Here is a 17,932-nt window from a genome sequence, read left to right on the forward strand (position 1 = left end):
CTTCTCATAGAAATAAAAAAGCAGTGTAAAAGGAATATGTGTTACACATGGCTTATATTTTTAAGTGTGAATAGCTTTTACAGGAACTGATCTGTTAACAGATTCCAGTCAGTTCTTACAAGTCTGTTACACTTTGCTGTAAAATTCAATGAAGTTCTAAAGGTTTTTTTATTTGTATAATACTCTACAGATTTCATATTTAGCTTTAGATCAAACCATCATTTACATTATAAATTAGTGTGATTGGTTAGAAACATGTTGCTGCTCCTGTCTTTTTATCAAAATGTGGCTTAAACACAATTTTCTTTGTGTCAAGGTCTCTTGTCTAGTATAGGCCCTGTTGACAGTGACTGAAAAAATGTCTTGAAAATCTGACTTGAGCCTGAGACAGCAGCTTCTGTGGCAGAGGGTTCTGGTTGTCTTCCTGACAGAACTTGGGGAGTATTCAGACACAGATGTCATCCTGCCAGTGGCTGCAGGTTGGGTCCTTCTCTGTCATGCTGGCTGTCATGCCAGTGCTGCTGAGCATGGCAGTCCCTGGTGAGCCACTCTGTAGGCTCCACATGCTGGCTCCAGAGGTTGTGGTGTAGAATTTTTAGTTTGTGAATTGCTGAATCCATGTAAGCTCCACTTGCTGTCAGTGCTTTGTGTCAGTTCATGTAACTCTGAAGTTTGGATGTCGCACTGGATTTTACCCATCTGCATGTTGTTCCACGTGCCATATTCTTTCTGTGACTGGTATAGGTCAAGACCACACATTTTTTGCTTCAGTGCATTAATGATCAAATACCTGCTTTATCGACCCCCTCAAGGTTCATTACTCCATCACTTAGTTATAAGCAATTAACCATGTGAGTAGATCTGATCCTTTTCCAAGCTTCTTTGTTCCTGGCTGTCATTGCCAGTAGATCATGGATAGGACAGACAGACAAACTCCCTTTTTAAAGTCATTTTTCCTGCCACACCATTTCTTTGTGCCAGTCTTGATCTCTAGCAGTGCTTGGTCTTTCTGCTTTCGTCACAGAGAAATCTGATCTCATAAGATTGCTGTATTACAGAGTGAAGGGTTTTGCAGAGGGTTGCTCCAAGTTTCCAGTTTGGCTTCTAGCGTGAATAGCTTCACTAGGATTAAGTTAATCTGCATGAATATTATTCTATGTCTCAGCCTCAGATCTCTGGTGAGCTCTATAAAAATAATGTTTTGTGTGGCACTCTATGTTAAAGCATTAGTCAGCCACTCCATAATACTGATAATAATACTAATCTTGAAAGAGCAGACCTTCAAAAGATCTGTGTGCACTTTCTTCTTGTTGACTTTGTTGGGAACTGGGAATACAGCACTCAGCCTCTAGGAATGAGTCCAGATGAAACTGCAGACAGGCTTTCATGCACCAGTTGAGCACTACTTGGTTGGCAAAGTTTTTTTCCTTGGTACCTAATAACCAGGTTGTCTCAGTTCTCATGAGAAAATCTCTGTTTGTATTGTCAGTGTATGAGAAAATTCAGGGTGTGTATGTAACTGGGAGTGTCCTATTGCCATGTCTGCATATCTATAGTTGTAAAACACGATCTATGGCAGCTCAAAATTCAAAATTTGGTGGCATCCCAGGAAGTACCTAATTGTGCTTGTGCTTCATTACAAGGCTGTCTCCTTTCCTGGAATCTATTTTAGCTAATTAGTTGGAAATGTCAAAGTAGTATTTCAGATGACAGAAACATCATATATTATCATACATGAAGCAATTAACTCTTTTGACAAATATTTATTGTGGTGTCATCTTTAATTAAATCTTCAGGACTCCCAGACAGAGAGCAGGTTCTTCCAAAGAGGAGGCTTCCCAGCACTGTCAATGAGCATTTGACTGATGTGGCTTAATTGAACTCGGTACTTGAAAGAGTTGGTGGCCTTAACGTAAAGATATAGACCTGACACAATTTCACAATACAGATGTCTAAAATTTTGGCAAAATCTCAAAACAATTTCCCCCTTTCAGACTGTGTCTCAGACACTGCAAATGCTTTATGCTGGAGAAGATGGATCTCCAGGATCTCCTGTTCTTACACTGGAAATGTTTGCAGGAGAAAAGTGTTATACGCTTGTGCTGCTAAGAAAAATAATACTGAAAAACAGGGCTGTATATATATTTCTAAAAAAAATCAATTTTCTTTTATTTAGTTCTTGGGGTTATTCATGTGGAAACATATTACAAGTGTGACTGTTTGGTTAGTTCCTCTTAAACAGATAGGTCTTGTAGGTGATGTGCCACTGAGAAATAATTCCTGACAGTCATAACTGAACCAGATAAACAGTTCTGCCAGCTCCAAAATAACATTGTAAAACAAAAGGGTTCTGCTTATCGTTTTCCATTTCTTCATGCCTGTCAAACTATTTAACTGTGCATTACTCCTCACAAAGGTTCTCTGTGTTTTTCTGCTCCTCCACTGCGGTCGTGGTTTTTACTTTCTCTGTTGCTGAGCCTACTGTGGTGCACTTCTCCACCTTTATCCTCATATATTGTGTATCCTCACCTGCTGCTGGTCTTCACCCTCACCCTTGCAAAGACTCTCTTTGGAAGTGCTGTGTGAATTTTTTCCCTGTTATGGCCTGTATTGAAGTGTACTAACATGTTGGTATGTTTTCATTTTTATCAGGCAGAAGCAGCACCAGAAAGTGGCCGAGATGTTCCCAGTGTTCAGATCAGCTCAGGGCAGCACAGCTCCGACCCCGCGGGCGGCACGGCAGCCTCACAGAGCGTGGTGGCTCCAGCCGGGGTCTCGGCAGGTACCTCGGCTGCAGCTTCCTTCTTCATAAGGTAGGTTCTCTTCTTTCTGGTTTCCATAACTGCTTGTGAGTCTTCAAACAGCTGGGAAGTGCTGTGTTTGCCATGGTGCTGGTTGCTGAAGGGTGGAGTTGGTCACCTGGTCGTGACTGTGGCTTTCTGCTGCCACTGGAGAGCAGGGATGGGATGGGGACACCCCAATTCTCTCTCTGGAGACCTGGACTCTCTATTGACCAACACCCAAGGAGACATGTGTTTGGTTTTGTCTAGTCCTTCATGGCCACCTTCACCACCAGCCTGCTATTCTGTAGGTTTCCAGGGAGCAAAAGCTGAAGTAACAAGACATTTTCACTCAGATCTAGGTGAAACAAAGGTATTTTTTTATTCAGTAGCGTGACTTATCTGTCCAAATAAATTTTCCATGGTTGGTAGAAACAGCTGAAACAGTTGGACATTCTTCTAGCAATAGCCCAGAACAATATTTTTTTTTTCTATACTGGTGTCCTATGACAAAAATATGTTAGTTTTATTTGGATGTTTGTTGTAATTAGCAATGTTGATTAAATGTAATACGCTGTCAAGCAGATGGTATTTAAAACAACAAAACTCAGGGCTTTGTACTTGCATTCCAATTCCTTTTTTAATTCAGAGCTGAACATATTTTGAGTCAATATTGAAAAGCGTATGTCTGTGAATGGCACTAAAGTAAAATTTATGCACCAAGAATCCCTCGTAGAATGTAATCACAATGGCAATTGTATTGTTTCCTTTTCATTGGTCTTTAGCATGTGTTGTGTCATTAAATAAATGATGTTTACTACAAGTTACAATCTGACCTCAGAAAGAGCTCAACTTTCCAAGTTCTGCTTTTTAAAAGCACAATGATAGTGTCCAATGCCTGCATATCACAGCCTGTCTGTTCACAAGAGACTGGGAAATGACTGCCCCAAAAGCACTGTGTGTAAATTAGTGGATTGTCTCTGTGCTGTGGGTTTGAATAAACACAGAGAAATGGTGGCCTGCTGAGGATGATTTGTTTCATTCAAAGATAGATATCTGAAATAATCAGTGGGAATGGAGAGGAAAGGTAAAGGGAGAAGCTCAGATGTCTCTTGTTTAGTTACCTAAGCAAGGACAGATGCATCCTTTTCAAAGTATTTAGATGGGACTGCAGCACAGCTGTATTTCATATTGAGGGTATGATTTTTTTCTTAATCTACTTTGGATATATTTCAGTGTTAATAAGGAAATCCAAAGATTTTTACCTTTCACTGGAGAAACCAGAAAATAAAATACCTTCATTGAAACTGAGAGAAAGAAATCAGTGCCTAATAGTATAAAATAAGACCAAAATATTTTCTCTCAGTAATGCTTTTGTCACTGGTCAGCAAAACTCAGTTCTGTTTTTATTGTCAAGTGGATATCATTGGCTTAATTCAAAGATTCTTGAAGTCAGCAGCAAGACTGCAAATGACATCATTGTATGTTGGATCAGGCCCTAATTGCTTCTCATGAATCTGTCTTTGCCTTGAGTGAATCAGAATTTTATAGCTTTAGCAGCTCTGTGATGGCTAAAACATTTTAAAACCCCATTAGTACGTTGCTTATTCCCTACCCATGTTTCCTATATTCAAAATTGATTCTCTTGAATTTTTTAACTGATGGGCAGAGCTGATGGAATTTTTGTGCACAGAGCACTTTTGTTTCTTATTCTGTTGTTGTTGAAACACAAGGGAAAAAAAAAAAAATCTCACAAAGATTTTGTGGGGGAGAGACATCCATCATTGATCCCTGGCACTTGTAAATGGGTTGAGCAGATCTTCAGGTGGGTACAAAGTCCTGGCCAGGCTGCTCCCCCAGCTTTGGCATTAACCTCAGGAGAGGCTCACTCTGCCATTGCTCCTTCTCCCTTGACTCTTCTGCCTTTGGGACCTCAATGGATCAAAGTTTTCACACCGAGTCCTCCACCCTCAGGCCATGCAGTCCTCTCAGCAGGAGGGGAAAGGAAGAGGAGGAAATCCTCAAGGATGAGTGAGAAATGACACAGATACTGGCAGAAATGGCTTTTCCAGGAGCCACAAATATTAGGATATAATCAGTTGGGGAGGTTTTGTTCAGTAAATAGGCTCTCAGGCCTCTCTGTTTCAACCCTTCCACTCCTGTCTGCTTCCCTCTGCACTATCCAGCCTTGAACATGTTGAGGAAGAAGGTCATCCCTGTCTTGACTCTTTTGCAGCAGTATTCACTTGTCTCTCCTTCATCTCTCTGTTCAGCTACTGCTCTCTCAGGAAGCACCTGGAGATGAAAGAAGAGTCATGGCTATAGTGTCATGCTGTAGTCCCCATTCATTAGATTTTCTGATTTTTTTTCTATACTGAAACTCCTCAGCCACTTAAAATCTGAACTTCATAGCAAGGCCAGTTACTCACAATATGCAGAGCCTGGTAGATTTTGTTCTTGTTCTCTGCTGGAATGAATGAAGTTAATATATTGACAGTTGCACAGACACACACATATATTTATTTTTTTGCAAATCACTGGCCTCTCTTTGACCAGGTCCATTGAGGATCTTCATATTTTGCATGAGCCTTTTGTGAGAGGAGCTGTGGTTAAAATTTTGGCTTGTTAAAAGGGCTGTTTTGCCTTAGGAATAAAGTAGCTAGGCAAAAATATGCATATATGTTAATGTCCAGTGTATTTGGGTGCAGTGTTAGTTACTTTGGAAGACAAAGCCTTCACAGGGTATTGTGGAAGCTGCATCTGTGATTTCCTGAGCCACAGCAATACTAGATACAGGGTTTTTTTTTCCCACATGAACGAGGTATTCCAATCTTACTTTTCATGAAACAGGATTCACTGTGTTTGTACAGGTCCTAGCACAATTAGCTTTTGAGTTGTGACATGGTTTCCTGGCCACATATAAATGCCTTTTTCACATTAAAGCTGGAGTTTCTATTTGCTGAAATAACACTCTTGCACTCTTACTTGGGGACGGTTTTGTGCCTGGGAACAGAGATCTTGCCAGATTTTTTTGGTTGGTTGTTTTGATTTTTGCTCTAGTTTGTTCCTTGATGAGAATCAGTTCTGTGTTTGTATGGTCAAACTCTGAAGACAGGACAGAGAGTTCATGTCCTCACCTGGAAAATAATAGCTAAGAGATGCAACAAAAAGGATACCTGGTCATAAGAGGTCCCCATGGTTAAAATGAGTATCTTTAAGATATTCTTTGCAGGCAATGCATTGATTTTGTTAAGCATATGTGCAGCCCGAAACTACATATTCATCCAAAGCTCTTTCTCATTTGAATGTCATATTTAATTTCTTCAAGCTTAATTATGTACTGCTTAAAAAAAGGTATTTTATTCATTACCAAGAAATGCAGAGAAGCACTAAGTATTCAAAATCAAAGCCAAATATTAAAGACAGCAGACAGAAGCGTATTAAGAAATTAAATCAGTTTTAAGCTTTTTTCCTTACTGTGATCTGTCACAGAAGGAGGAAAGCTTTGATTAACATCTGACTGTGTCACGCAAGCAAATTGCCAGAGATTCCTCAGTGGTTGTGTTACCAGAGGACCAGAGGATTTAGCAGAAAATGGAGCAGCAGCAGGTCACTGGCAGAATGAGAAAGCCAGGGCAAAAAGCACAGCTTATGTTCAAGGATGGCTGTGAGGAGACTCCCAGTTCACCCTTACATTTCAAGAGAAGTTTATTCTTGCATTCTTCAGATTTAAGAAGAATGCAGCTGGCCTTGTCCCTTGCTGTGGCATGAGGTGTGCCTTACCTAGTGCTCCACGCTTTATACCAGTTTCCAGGTGGGTTTTTTGTGTAAGGAACCTGAACAAACTTTCTATTACTAAGGGAAAATATGTGAGGTAGTTGTAGGACCCTTCTGTGGGCTATGCTTGCAGCTAAGTAAATAACTGTCATATTTTGTTATAGAGCTGTAATAAGCTTTATAACAAAGTTGGGTTTTCTTGTCACGCGAGCAGTGGGGGAAGAGAGGAAATGGTGTTTCCAAGATCAGGCGGGAGAAGGGCAGCAAGGACTAGAATGGGCATGCACTTGGGAAGAGGTTAATGGGCTCTCTGACAAAAAAGAAAATACCACTCCCTTGGGAGAAGAATCAAGACCCCCAATAAATCGAAGCTGTCACCATTAACGTGCCATTTCCGCCTGCTGGTGGCTGGTGACAGTGGTGACAGTGCCTGTGCAGCTGGGTGGGGGTGTGGGGTTTGGGGAACAGGGATCCCTGCCCTCAGTGCACAAGCTGGAAAGAAGATTTGAGCAGTGACAGGGCAGCAAGGAGGAATCAAAACTGATTAGAAGAAAATAACTATCTAAGCAAGCAACCCTGAGCAGTACTGAGCAGAAGACAAACTGCATTAAGTCCCTGTTCTAAAATTCTCGTCTTGTTTGATGTTGATATTTTCAAACTGGTTGGCTTACAGGGTTGCATTTGCTGCTATAGGACTGCTGCCTTTGAAGTGTGGAAACTGTATAGTGGAACTACTTTCCCTTGTATCCACCTGCTTTTGTTTGAAGAATTAATCTTCCAAACATAGCACTCACTAGTTTTCAGGTTTCTAAATGATTTGAGATGTTTCTGGGCTTTGCTAGATTAAAACCATTTAAGATAATAAATCTGGAGAATCACAATGGTGAATCGCACCCATTATCTTTCTGCTCTCATCATCCTCCTGCATGTTTGGGAAAGCTGTGTCAATTTAGGCATGATATAAAACATTGCACATGATATGCTTTTTGCAAGCAGATTTTCTTAACAAAATATACAATCTCTGAGTAATGTAATTGAACATCTGAAGAGTTAAAATAAGCATAGTTGTCTTTTTATAGAGTCAGGATATTCCATCATATTTTAATGCCTGCGAATTTGGATTAAAGAATCTAATTATTCACTAATGAGCAGTAATGGTACATATAAACTAAGGGTCACTATCCTATTACAGGCACCTGATGGTTCACTGATAAGCATTTGGTCATTAGATTGACCATAAAATATAGTCAATAATTGAGGTTACTCATAGAGCAGACACCTTATCAGCTTTAGGCATGGTGGGACAGCTTGTCAGTACTCTGTGTCCTGATTGTGCTGTGACTGAGCATATGATTAGGGTATTGAAGCAGTCTGTATCTAATGAAACTGCAGGAAAGGCATAGCAATATTAGCACAACCACTAAATGACTAATGTGTTTTTGTTCCAAGCCTTAGACACTTCAATTAGTTCCAATAAACTCTGATCCAGTGTAGTGGTAGGCAGAGAATTCAGATATTTTTTGTACAAGCTTTCATTACACTACTTAAATTTGTAACATTTAGGGGATGGATGAAATCTGTATGGCTTTAAATAAAAAATGGTGGAAATAATAAAGCCTGTCATTACTGGTTTTACTTAATTCTTTTCAGTTTTATTTTTGCATCTTTTAAATTTAGAATACTGAGACAATGCCTTGTGCCCGATTTAAAAGATGAAGCAAATTAGATGTCTACATTTTGGTTTAAAGTCCATTCATGCAGTTCATGTAGGCATGTGCATATAGATCTAAACTTGGAATGTGTTCTTTAGATTTTGTACCATATGGAACATTAGTCAAATAGTCTCATCTTGAAAGCTTTTGTAGAGATATTGATTTTGCTGTGCTTCAAACTGTTGCAAAGAAAATAACCTCAGAACCTATTATTTTATGATTTTTTTTTTCCTCGAGGATGCCTTAACTTTCATAAATTATTTAATATGGTGAAGGATGCAAAATGCCTTTTGTCTTCCTGAACTGCTGTTCAGGCTTCTCTGATGCGACCTTGGAAAGTAACCATAGAAACATGTTAAAAGCATCAACTGAAAATCAGTAGTTCAGTTTGACAGTGATGCAAATTCTTTGAAAGAAGATTATGATGTATTAGGAACACTTGAGGCATATATTACTGCTAACCTGTTAAACCTGATTATTCCATGACTATCAGTACTTTCAGAATTTAATGCAGGGGAGAAAAGCAAAAAAAAAAAAACCCACATTTTTTTAATAAGTTGCCAGGTTTAAGATGTTTCTAGGTAAATCACTTCAGCCTGTCATTCTCTGTCCTGTTAAAAGCAAGAATTATATTTCTGCTAAGCTCATAATGTAATTCACAGTTCCCTGTATTTAATAACTGTAAACTTCTGCCCACTACCATGCTGAGGTGCACAGGTATCCTGGCTTTGTGCAGAGCTGGCACAAATTAAATCTCTTTGATAGTATTAATAACTGGGTTATGAATAAGTAGTAGTTCATCAAAAGGTGAAGAAAATCTGTGATTCATTGAATCCTGAGTTAGAGATTTTTGTGCTGACCTGTGATAGTTAAGCTATATGTGTGAGGCTGAAACAGAAATCCCTGCTATAGATGCAGGTAAGCACAGCAAACTCTTGATGAATCGTGGGTCAAGAGAGGAAGCAGAATCACTTGTTAAAGCTTCCACAGTAAACATAACCCACAACCAAGAAATCCTGTGTTAATGTGATGTGGGAAAAATTAATTTGAATTAGTTACCTCCAAAAGTGGGGTACCAGCCCTTCCCGATTGGGGCTGCTTTGCTGGCAGATACATTCCAACCCCATGGCTGTTTTGTCCCTGTTTCACAGTGCCATGGCAATATGATAGGAGCTGCAGGGCTCCTCAGGGATGTGATGGCTTGCTGGCATTAATGCAGCCCAGCAGCCCCCTCAGTGCATCATCACTTCTTTGTTAAATGCCCCAAAAAGCCCCACTTTCTCTTGCTGCCGTTTGGTCACTGCTCAGGAACGCTGGCTGGGAAATTTTCGGCTTGTGGGAGAGCTGTGGATGTGCAGATGAAGTGGAGCATCCAGCTGTTTCAGGGGCAGCCAGATACATAATTAATGTTTTCTCCTTAATGAGCCCCTACTCTGGGTTTAGAGTAGAGGACTGGAACAGCCTGATCCTGCAGTGTGCTCCCCACTGGTGGGGTTGGAGAGGGGGTGCCCTCCTGTCCCTTTTCCTCTCTGCATGAAGCCAGGGAGAGCGAGACAGCCTCATGCAGGTGTGCAGGGGGAGCAGGTGTCACCAGGGGCTGGCCTCATCTCGCCACTGCCATTCCACGCTGCTGGAATGTGGCTGCTCCCTGTCCCCGGAGAGCCCCGCACGTATCACAGCACGGAGATGGGGCAGGGTGTGAGGCTTTGTGCAGTATCTTGTATCACTTAGGGCAGCTTAAGCTTTCCTAGTTGCTGTGGCAGCATAATACTGCCTATAATTAAGGACAAACAAAGAGTGTATGCTTTAGGTATATCCCATTTCACGTTAGCCCGTGAGGAGGATAAATTAGGAGATAAGCCTGAATTTATTAAGCTTTGTTCTTGGAAGCACAAATGACTCAGGACAGCGTGTTTAACAGCAGAACATCATTACTGGTATCACTACTAATACAGCATCATGCATTTACACACTGCATTATTGGTGTGTGGCAAGGCAGGCTCCCTGCTAGGAACAGCTCATCTGTGATAGTGTGAGACTGACAGGGCAGAGATGAGGCCCTGAGCTGTAGTTCAGCAAAGGGAGAGGTGAGGAAACTGGAGCAGCTGAGAGAAGAGGGAAAGCAGAGTTTGGAGATGAATAGTGCTGAGTTAGAACACTATGCAAAGCATGAAAATGTCCCAGAGGCCAACAGGTCTGTGGTCAGGGTATGCCTGTTGTTTTAGAGAGGCGAGGACTGAATGATCAGCCAGGGTGGAGAGCCCATGGTGAGGGTTTGACACTCTCAGAGGGAACTGGGTGGTGATCAGATGAAGCAGGACTGGCCATCTGTGAGTCACTGCCTTGGAAGATGAAGCTCCTGTATGGAGTGTTAGGGGTCATGGTATGGGAGAGCAGTGTCAGAGAGATGCTTGGAAGGAGAAGCCTCTGTTGGATAGCACAGGCTGTAGGACTTGAGGGGGAGCAGGTTGGACTGTGCAGGAGGTGTCAGAATAAAGAAAGGAGGGTGCCAACCAGATTGGCAAGAAAAATGAAAAGTCAGTGAAAAAGGGGGGGGGAAATGGATCTAGTAATGTGGGGACGATGTGATGAGGTCAGAATTTTGGAGAGGATGTTCTAGGTCTTAACTCCAGCTTGAGAGCAGAAGCAGAATTGGGGCACAACAAAGCACTTCCAGTGTTTTCTGCTGACCAAATACTTTAAAGATCTTTATAATTTGAGGCCACACCTGAGGAGGGCTGATTTTTGTCAGTCCTGAGTGCCTTCAGGAATGATAATACAAGAGGTTTTGGAGCAGCAGAGGCTGCTCTTCTAGGAGGTGTGGTGACTTTTTGAGCTGCTGTAGGTGGCTCAGTGTAGACAGTGGTTGCAGCAGTTGGGTCTTGGATTAGGTGTATATACTGAGGCCCTCTTGATGCCCATGAGGAAAAGAAAAGAATAATATAAAGCAGATGTGCCCACAAGTAAGGGAGAATCTATGCCTTCAGAGCTACCAAGGTTTGCATTTATTTATTGGGGTAAATAGTGATCAGTAGATTTTAAACTAGGAAATGTCTGAAGTCTTGACTGGAGACATGCAGATATTTCTTCTTACTTTGTCCTCTCTTGGATCTTCTGCTCACCTGGACTTATTATTTTCTCCCTTTATTTTAGTTATCTTTTTTTTTTTTTTTTTTTTTTTTTCCTATATGACCCTTTCTTTCTTTATTTTCTCCTTCCTTCCTAGCTGAATGCACTTAATTATTTTGTTTTCTTGAGTGTATGGAATCTCACTGCTGCCTAGCTACCAGAGTCTCTCTTTCCCCTTGGATTTTTCCTTTCTTTCTACCCTTCCTAGCTTGTCAAGAGGAGCACTTCTCCTGCCTCCCCCTCAGCCCAGCCCTCCCAGTGTGCCTGCTTTTTTGGTTCCTGGACTCCTGAACACCAGCGCTTGCTCTGACTCCGTTATTTGGGGCTCCTCAGCTTGGCAGCAGCGGCAGCTGCACTGGTGGTTTTTCTGCAGTGGGAACGGAGCATTCCATAGGTAAAATGATAATGGTGACTTTCCTGTGGGGATGTAATATGACAGTTTGCACCTGTTTTAAAACTTCATTAGTGACTTTCAGGCTCTTCCAAGAACAAATTTAACTATTTTAATACCATTGTCAAGACAGATTTAGCAGGTGAAATAGTTTTAAATCAGATTGGTGGTTAATTGAATATTTAGTTTTGGTGGCCAACTCGGAGTCACTCTAACATTTGGTTTATGGTGTGCAGGATGTGGTTTGCAGGGCAGATGGACTTTGAAGTGGCACTGTCTCTTTTCAGAGCTACACTGCTGTGCTTGCTTGTGCTTGTCGCAAAACAAGACATCCCACATTATCATTTATGACAAAAAATAAAATGTCAAGCCAAAACAATGTACCAGCACTATAGCTGCAGTGCTTGATCAGCTGCAGGATTACTCTGATGCTACTTTTAAATTCTCTATGAAATACTGAATTTTGGCTTTCTAAAGCTTCCTTCATCCTTCCTGCTGGAGTATGGAAGATGTTTCTTTTGGCAGGACATTTCAAAGAGCAGTGTCTCGCTCATCATTAGTGCTGCTATTGGGTTTGCTTTCTGCTTTGTTTGGCTTTTTGTGTCCTCAGTGTTGGAGCTCACTTATTAAGAACCACTTGCCCTCTGGAGGAAAGGACTCAATGGATGTTAATCAGCATATAATAAATCTAATCTAAATGTTATTAGTGAAGCTTTCTGGACTTTAGGCAAGCTTCAGAATATCATTTGCTGATGTGTCTCAAGCAGGTCTTCAGGAGTTGCTCATTTTTACTGAAATTTAAAATTACCATCTTTGGGTCAGAAATAGTCAGATCTCTCCATCTGCAGTGATGGAAAAACATGCATCTCAAATTTTCCTTCTAAGTGCTATTTTGAAGGGTGATGCAGTTATCAGCCTGTTATACCTCTGAGAAGTATCACTTCAGAGCTGATGTCAGTTAAATAAATCATAGTAACCCTGGGTTTAGAAGCCCATGTGTCCCTCCTCTGTTTAAAAATACTCCTTGTGTAGGCATACCACTTCTGGACTTGGATGATTTCCACTGCATCATTTAGTGCTGTCATTGACCATTTAACTCACTAAGAGTAGGAATAAGTAAATGCCCCCCTGAGAAGTTATTTGCTTGGCAGTATAGGTGTCAAGCCTTTGACTAAGCATCTGAAATAAAACCCAGCTGAAGTGGGAATGGATCCTTTGCGGATTTTCTAGATATGCAATAAAATACGGAACCGAGGGAGCTGGAATTGATGAGGAAGGTATATCTGTGGGGATGGTGTTTTGGGTCAAAGGAAGGTAACAGGAAAATATAAACCACCTCAGAGCTTTTATTGTAAAGAAGGCATTATATTCACAGATGCTAACTTGTATTCAGACTGCTATATGCATTTAGGAATGTGGAAATACTGAATTTTCCCCTCTTTTGGTCCTTCTCTTTCCTGTCAGATATATTTCTTAATCTGGTGTTTCAGACGAAGCCCTGTTAGTCATGTAATGTACTTTATCTCTCCTCTTTAACACTTGAAAATACATCTACCTCTTCTCTGGAGCAGCCTGAATGAGCAGAATGATTTTTGTACACCAGCAGCTGATACTACAAAGCAAAATTTTAAGTAATTTATTTTAGTGTTACTTCAGTAGTGAAGGGGTAGTTAGCACCATTGTTTCAGTTGCATTACTTGGTTGTTTTAAAAATGTCTTTCTTACTTTTTCTTGACAGAATACAAATGAGACTTGAATTCTATTTTGCTCAACCTGACTGTTTCATGCATCTGTGTCTCCCTGGCAAATAAGTCCAACTTTTTTTTGCCTAAGGAGTGAGCTTAGATTGATGTGGTTCTGCCTGCTTAGCTCAGTTAGCTCATGAAACAGAGTGGGGAAATACAGCTACCTGAATGCCAGCAGTATTTTCAGTACATAGCTATCTGTGCAGTGTGCAGCCTGGGAACTGACATATTTCTGTATTAGGTGTTGACAGTCTTGCTTACTTAAAGATTAACCTACACGAGTTTTCAGCAGTTTGTCATATAGTACAGCTGTAAACAGCGAATGTGGAAGTGCAGCAATATGTTCATCTGCTCTTGCTTTGTTTAACATCATTAGTGAGCAGAGCTGGAGATGGTATGTGGCAGGCTGCTGTGACTAGCTGTTATTCTGAGATATATATATATATATAAAATAAGCTCCTGAACACTGGTTCTGGCTGCTGAAACAATGTTCTTTGGCCAGAAAAATGTCTTAAGTCTACAAGCTGAAGAGAGCATGGAAGTGACAATTTTGCAGCAGCAACCTCATAAGCTGCTGGTTTGGGAGAGCAGGAAAAATGGTTGGAGTGCCATTGTCAGTGCTCGTGAGGATCTGCCCTTTGGTGTTTCTTAAACTTGGGGAAAAGTTACAGAGAAGTGTGGTGAAAATTTCGCCTTGGATACCTGTATGCAAATTGCTTGAATACTTGAAGATGGGCTAGGTTGGTTGCTTCTGTTAAATTAATAAACTGCTGAGTGGAGGAACCACCTCTTGGGTATCTACAGCATGAGGGAGCTCTTCTGATGTCAGGAGTATTTTGCAGGTTTGTTTTAGCTTCTCATCTTCTGGAGATTGTTTTGAGTTTATCCCAAAGTGGCTTTGCTTGGCCTTTCTCTGTTCTGTGCCTGAATTCAGGTGAACCTTGATTATTGCTCACTGATGCACAAAGCCTTTTTATTCCATATTTTATGAAGTTGTCAATAGAGTTGGGGGCAAGCAACAAGGATGGGCAGAAATCAAGGAAACCTGACCTGTGAGGAGAGGTTGGAAGGACTGGGAGTTCTTAATTTGAAAAGAGAATACTGGCCAGGGTGTAGTGGTGGTTTTCATTCAGATAGCAGCTGCTGCAGGCAAAGGAAATAAACTCCTCTGCATGTCTGCTGCTGAGGTGGGGGGAAAATAAGGAATGGGAAACATGAGATGTGAATTTGCTAAGAGTAACAGTAGTTAAAAACTGTCTAGTGAAAAACTGAGACAATGATCCTAATATGTCAACGTTGCTGATTTTTATTTCTGCCTTGCTGATTTTAGTAAGAGATAGTAAGAGAAAATACAAGGTCAAAGTGAGAGGCTGAAATTCAAGTCTGCATTGCAAGATTATGCTATGTGCATGAGGCATGAACTTTGTCTCAAATTGGAGATACTTGCTCTCACAGTGTTGGTGAGGTAACATCCTTGAAATATTAAATGTGGTTTGACATTTTGGAATGTTTCAGAATAATGGGTTTCTATTGAAAGTTTATTACCCTCACCCATTATAAAAATGCCATTGTTTGAGGCTGTGCATTGTGATCCAGATGAACTAATTATTTATTGAGGAAGGCAAAACACAGAAATAAGGAACATTAATTGTTTGTTCTTCCTGGCAGTGCTTCTCAGCAACATTACTGGGACAGCTAAGAAAACAAAGTTTTGGTGCAGAACTTTTGTAATGTTATGAAGTGGGAAAAGTGTTTATGTCCTCCAGAAGTTGTACATCTGTCACAAGAACCTAGTAAGCTTGGGGGAGGAAGAGACCCTAGCCTCAAAGTTGATCATGTGCTTTATAAGTGGCTCCTTGGACAAAAGTTACTCTAAGAATACAAATGGTGCCTGTTCTTTCCAAACCTTCATGATGTACTTACACATTCCTGGTTTTCTCTTTAAAAATATGGTTTTTTAAAATCACATTTTGTTTTCCAAGGTGAATGCTGTTAGTGGGAACAGATACCTTGCTGGTTTTTAATTTTACTTGGGGTTTTGGGTAGCAACTGATTTTTATTATTTTTTTTTTTCATTGTGCTACCTTTCTAATTTTTGAACCACAAATCAAAGAGCAATATCAATAATGAAAATAATAATGCCAACCAAGCTTATCCCATGAGTTGTGGAAGGCCTGGGACAGGGTGCTGGAGGATGTATTGTAGGACATCCGTCTATTTGTCCCTGTTTTGATGAGTGATTAAGGAAACAATAACTGGAACTGCAGATAGGATGACAGGCTGTGACTTTCCCACTGCTTCCTTTGGAACTGGTTGACAGCAGGAAAAAACTGGGATATTGGTTATGTGGGGGGATTTATGCCTTGTTGAGCTGAGAACTGAGAAAGTTTAGGGAAGCTTTGCTTTAAAGTCGACTGGTTCTCAGTGTAAGCCTGCATTCGTAATTTTCCAAACTTAGGAGATGGCTCAGAATCAGTATAAAAATCACTTCCTTGATGTCTGTCAAGGTCAAACCAAAAGTCTTGAGTAAGCATACTCATGCAAAGTCCAAAGTTCAGGATATTTAAGGCTTGGACTGTACGCTTGTTTGGCCTTGACCCTTTCAGTGAAGCCTTTCAGCATTCTCACAATATGAATAATGATTGTGATCTCTGAAAGATAAGACTAGCTAATAACACTAAAACTGTTAATATTTAATGAGTCATGGTGAAATGGATGTGCAGAAATTTTCTTTTCTTATTCTTGTCAGTGGAGCTTAATAATGGGAAGCAGGACTCCCAGTTCTGACTTGTGGCAGTTTGTCCATAAATATACTGTGTCCATTAAGTCCTCTGCCTTTATCTCAGCTGGTCCATTTATAGTATGTCCCAAAGTACATTTCATAGCTCTCTTGCTTCTGAAGGTTAATAAAATCCACAAGGTTTTAAGCAAAAATTTCGTAACTGTGTAGTCATGAAAGTTTTCAAATCTAATTTTCCTTTTTTTTTGGTGGAGAAATTGCGCTCAGAAGGCGTGCTTTAGGGATTTAAATTGTGCTGTTTACTTTCACAGCTATAATGTGCAGAATCTGTGCAGGGAGTGTAAGCTAGAAGCAGCTTGCTGTACATCAGAATATCTGAAATGTCATGCTAACAATATAGGCAGAATTTAAAATTAAAAATGAGCAGGCTTTGTAGCTACTGTTGTTGCACAGTGTTGTTCCCTAGGTGCTGAGCATTATGTAATTGATCTGGCCATGGTTTTCCTCACTGGTCTCATCCATGCCTGGCAGAAAACCCAGTAATCTGTAAATCGTGTGGGGGAAGGAGCAGGTTAGAGACTGTCCCTTGTCATTTGATATTTGAGTGCCCCTGCATGTGCCATATATTAGTTTTATTTTCTACCGTGACGCCTAGCTATGAGGAAAGAACTCTCCAGAGCGTCTTAAAAGACATCTTCTATTAAAGAGGAAAAGAGTTAAGCAAAATGCAGACAGTAGATCTCACAGCTGGAGGTAAAAACAATATACATGGATGTCTCTCATGCTTTAATTGGAAGAGAAGTGTAAGAGTGTGGCGCCTAGTTTCCCTTTTAAGAGTGTTTTGTAGAAGAGTGGTTGTGAAGGCTGAATGGGGAAAGAGTAGATGGAAAGTGTAAAACTCTGTCAGACCTATGAAAAATATTTGGCACATGCCTGGAGAAACAATTGACTGTAATGCTTAAATTTTGTGTAGAATTCCCTAAAGGTAATAATTTTCCCTGTGAGGAAACAGAAGTTGATATTGAATAAGGTCAGACAGCCCATTGTGGTGCTGAAGGTGTGTGTGAGGGCCTCCTGTGCAAGATTAAATTTGAGAAAAATAAGCAGGTCAGGCAATGGACATGGCACCAAATTGGGCTCACTGCAGAAAGTGATCTGGTATGAGCTTGAGTTCTGTCTTCCTGGTGCTGGGTGAAAAGGGCCCAGTTTAGGAGAGCTTTTCCAACCCTGTCTCCATGGAACAAATTCCCCCTGAGAAAAGCAATTCTGGAGAAAAGAAAAAGCTGAAAGCTTAACCAAAAACTTAAGTGTAAATTCAGAAATGTGTTGTTGGCTAAGGAGTGCAGAAAGTCTGACACTAGAGCGTCTCAGGACTGGCTCCATGTAAATGCATCCTCTCATGAATTTTACTGAAGTAAAAAGGTTTTTGAAGTTTGATTTTGTTTGGTTTATTTGGGCCCATGTCCAGACCAGCTTGGCCTATATTTTGGCCTAATGAGTAGGTGGCTGAGATGCCACCAAGTGTATTGCTTGTTCTGCAAGAAGCACATAGGGATTGATGAGTGTTTTTGTTGTGCTCTTTGCCTGGACCTGTCCAGGAGCTCAAGCAAAGCATGTGAAAGGGGCTGCCCAACTGGATTTTTGTTAGAAGAACTGAC

At 40.8% G+C, this 17,932-nt stretch overlaps 1 protein-coding gene across 6 annotated transcripts in view; it reads left to right on the plus strand.

Moving 5' to 3' along the window:
• The window catches only part of KIF26A (kinesin family member 26A), a 96,524-nt gene that overhangs the window by 46,879 nt on the left and 31,713 nt on the right, over window positions 1–17,932 (plus strand). For 5 of the 6 annotated variants that reach the window (XM_086892875.1, XM_086892876.1, XM_086892872.1 and 2 more), the window contains one exon: window positions 2,653–2,813. In XM_086892875.1, coding sequence (XP_086749001.1) covers window positions 2,653–2,813 — 161 coding nt within the window. Of the gene's footprint in view, window positions 1–2,652; window positions 2,814–11,606; window positions 11,793–17,932 lie in introns of all 6 variants that reach the window. The other variant, XM_086892877.1, reaches the window with a different exon arrangement.

Source organism: Cyanistes caeruleus, chromosome 6, assembly GCF_971803275.1.
Source record: "Cyanistes caeruleus chromosome 6, bCyaCae1.hap1.1, whole genome shotgun sequence".
NCBI classification, from domain to species: Eukaryota; Metazoa; Chordata; class Aves; order Passeriformes; family Paridae; genus Cyanistes; species Cyanistes caeruleus.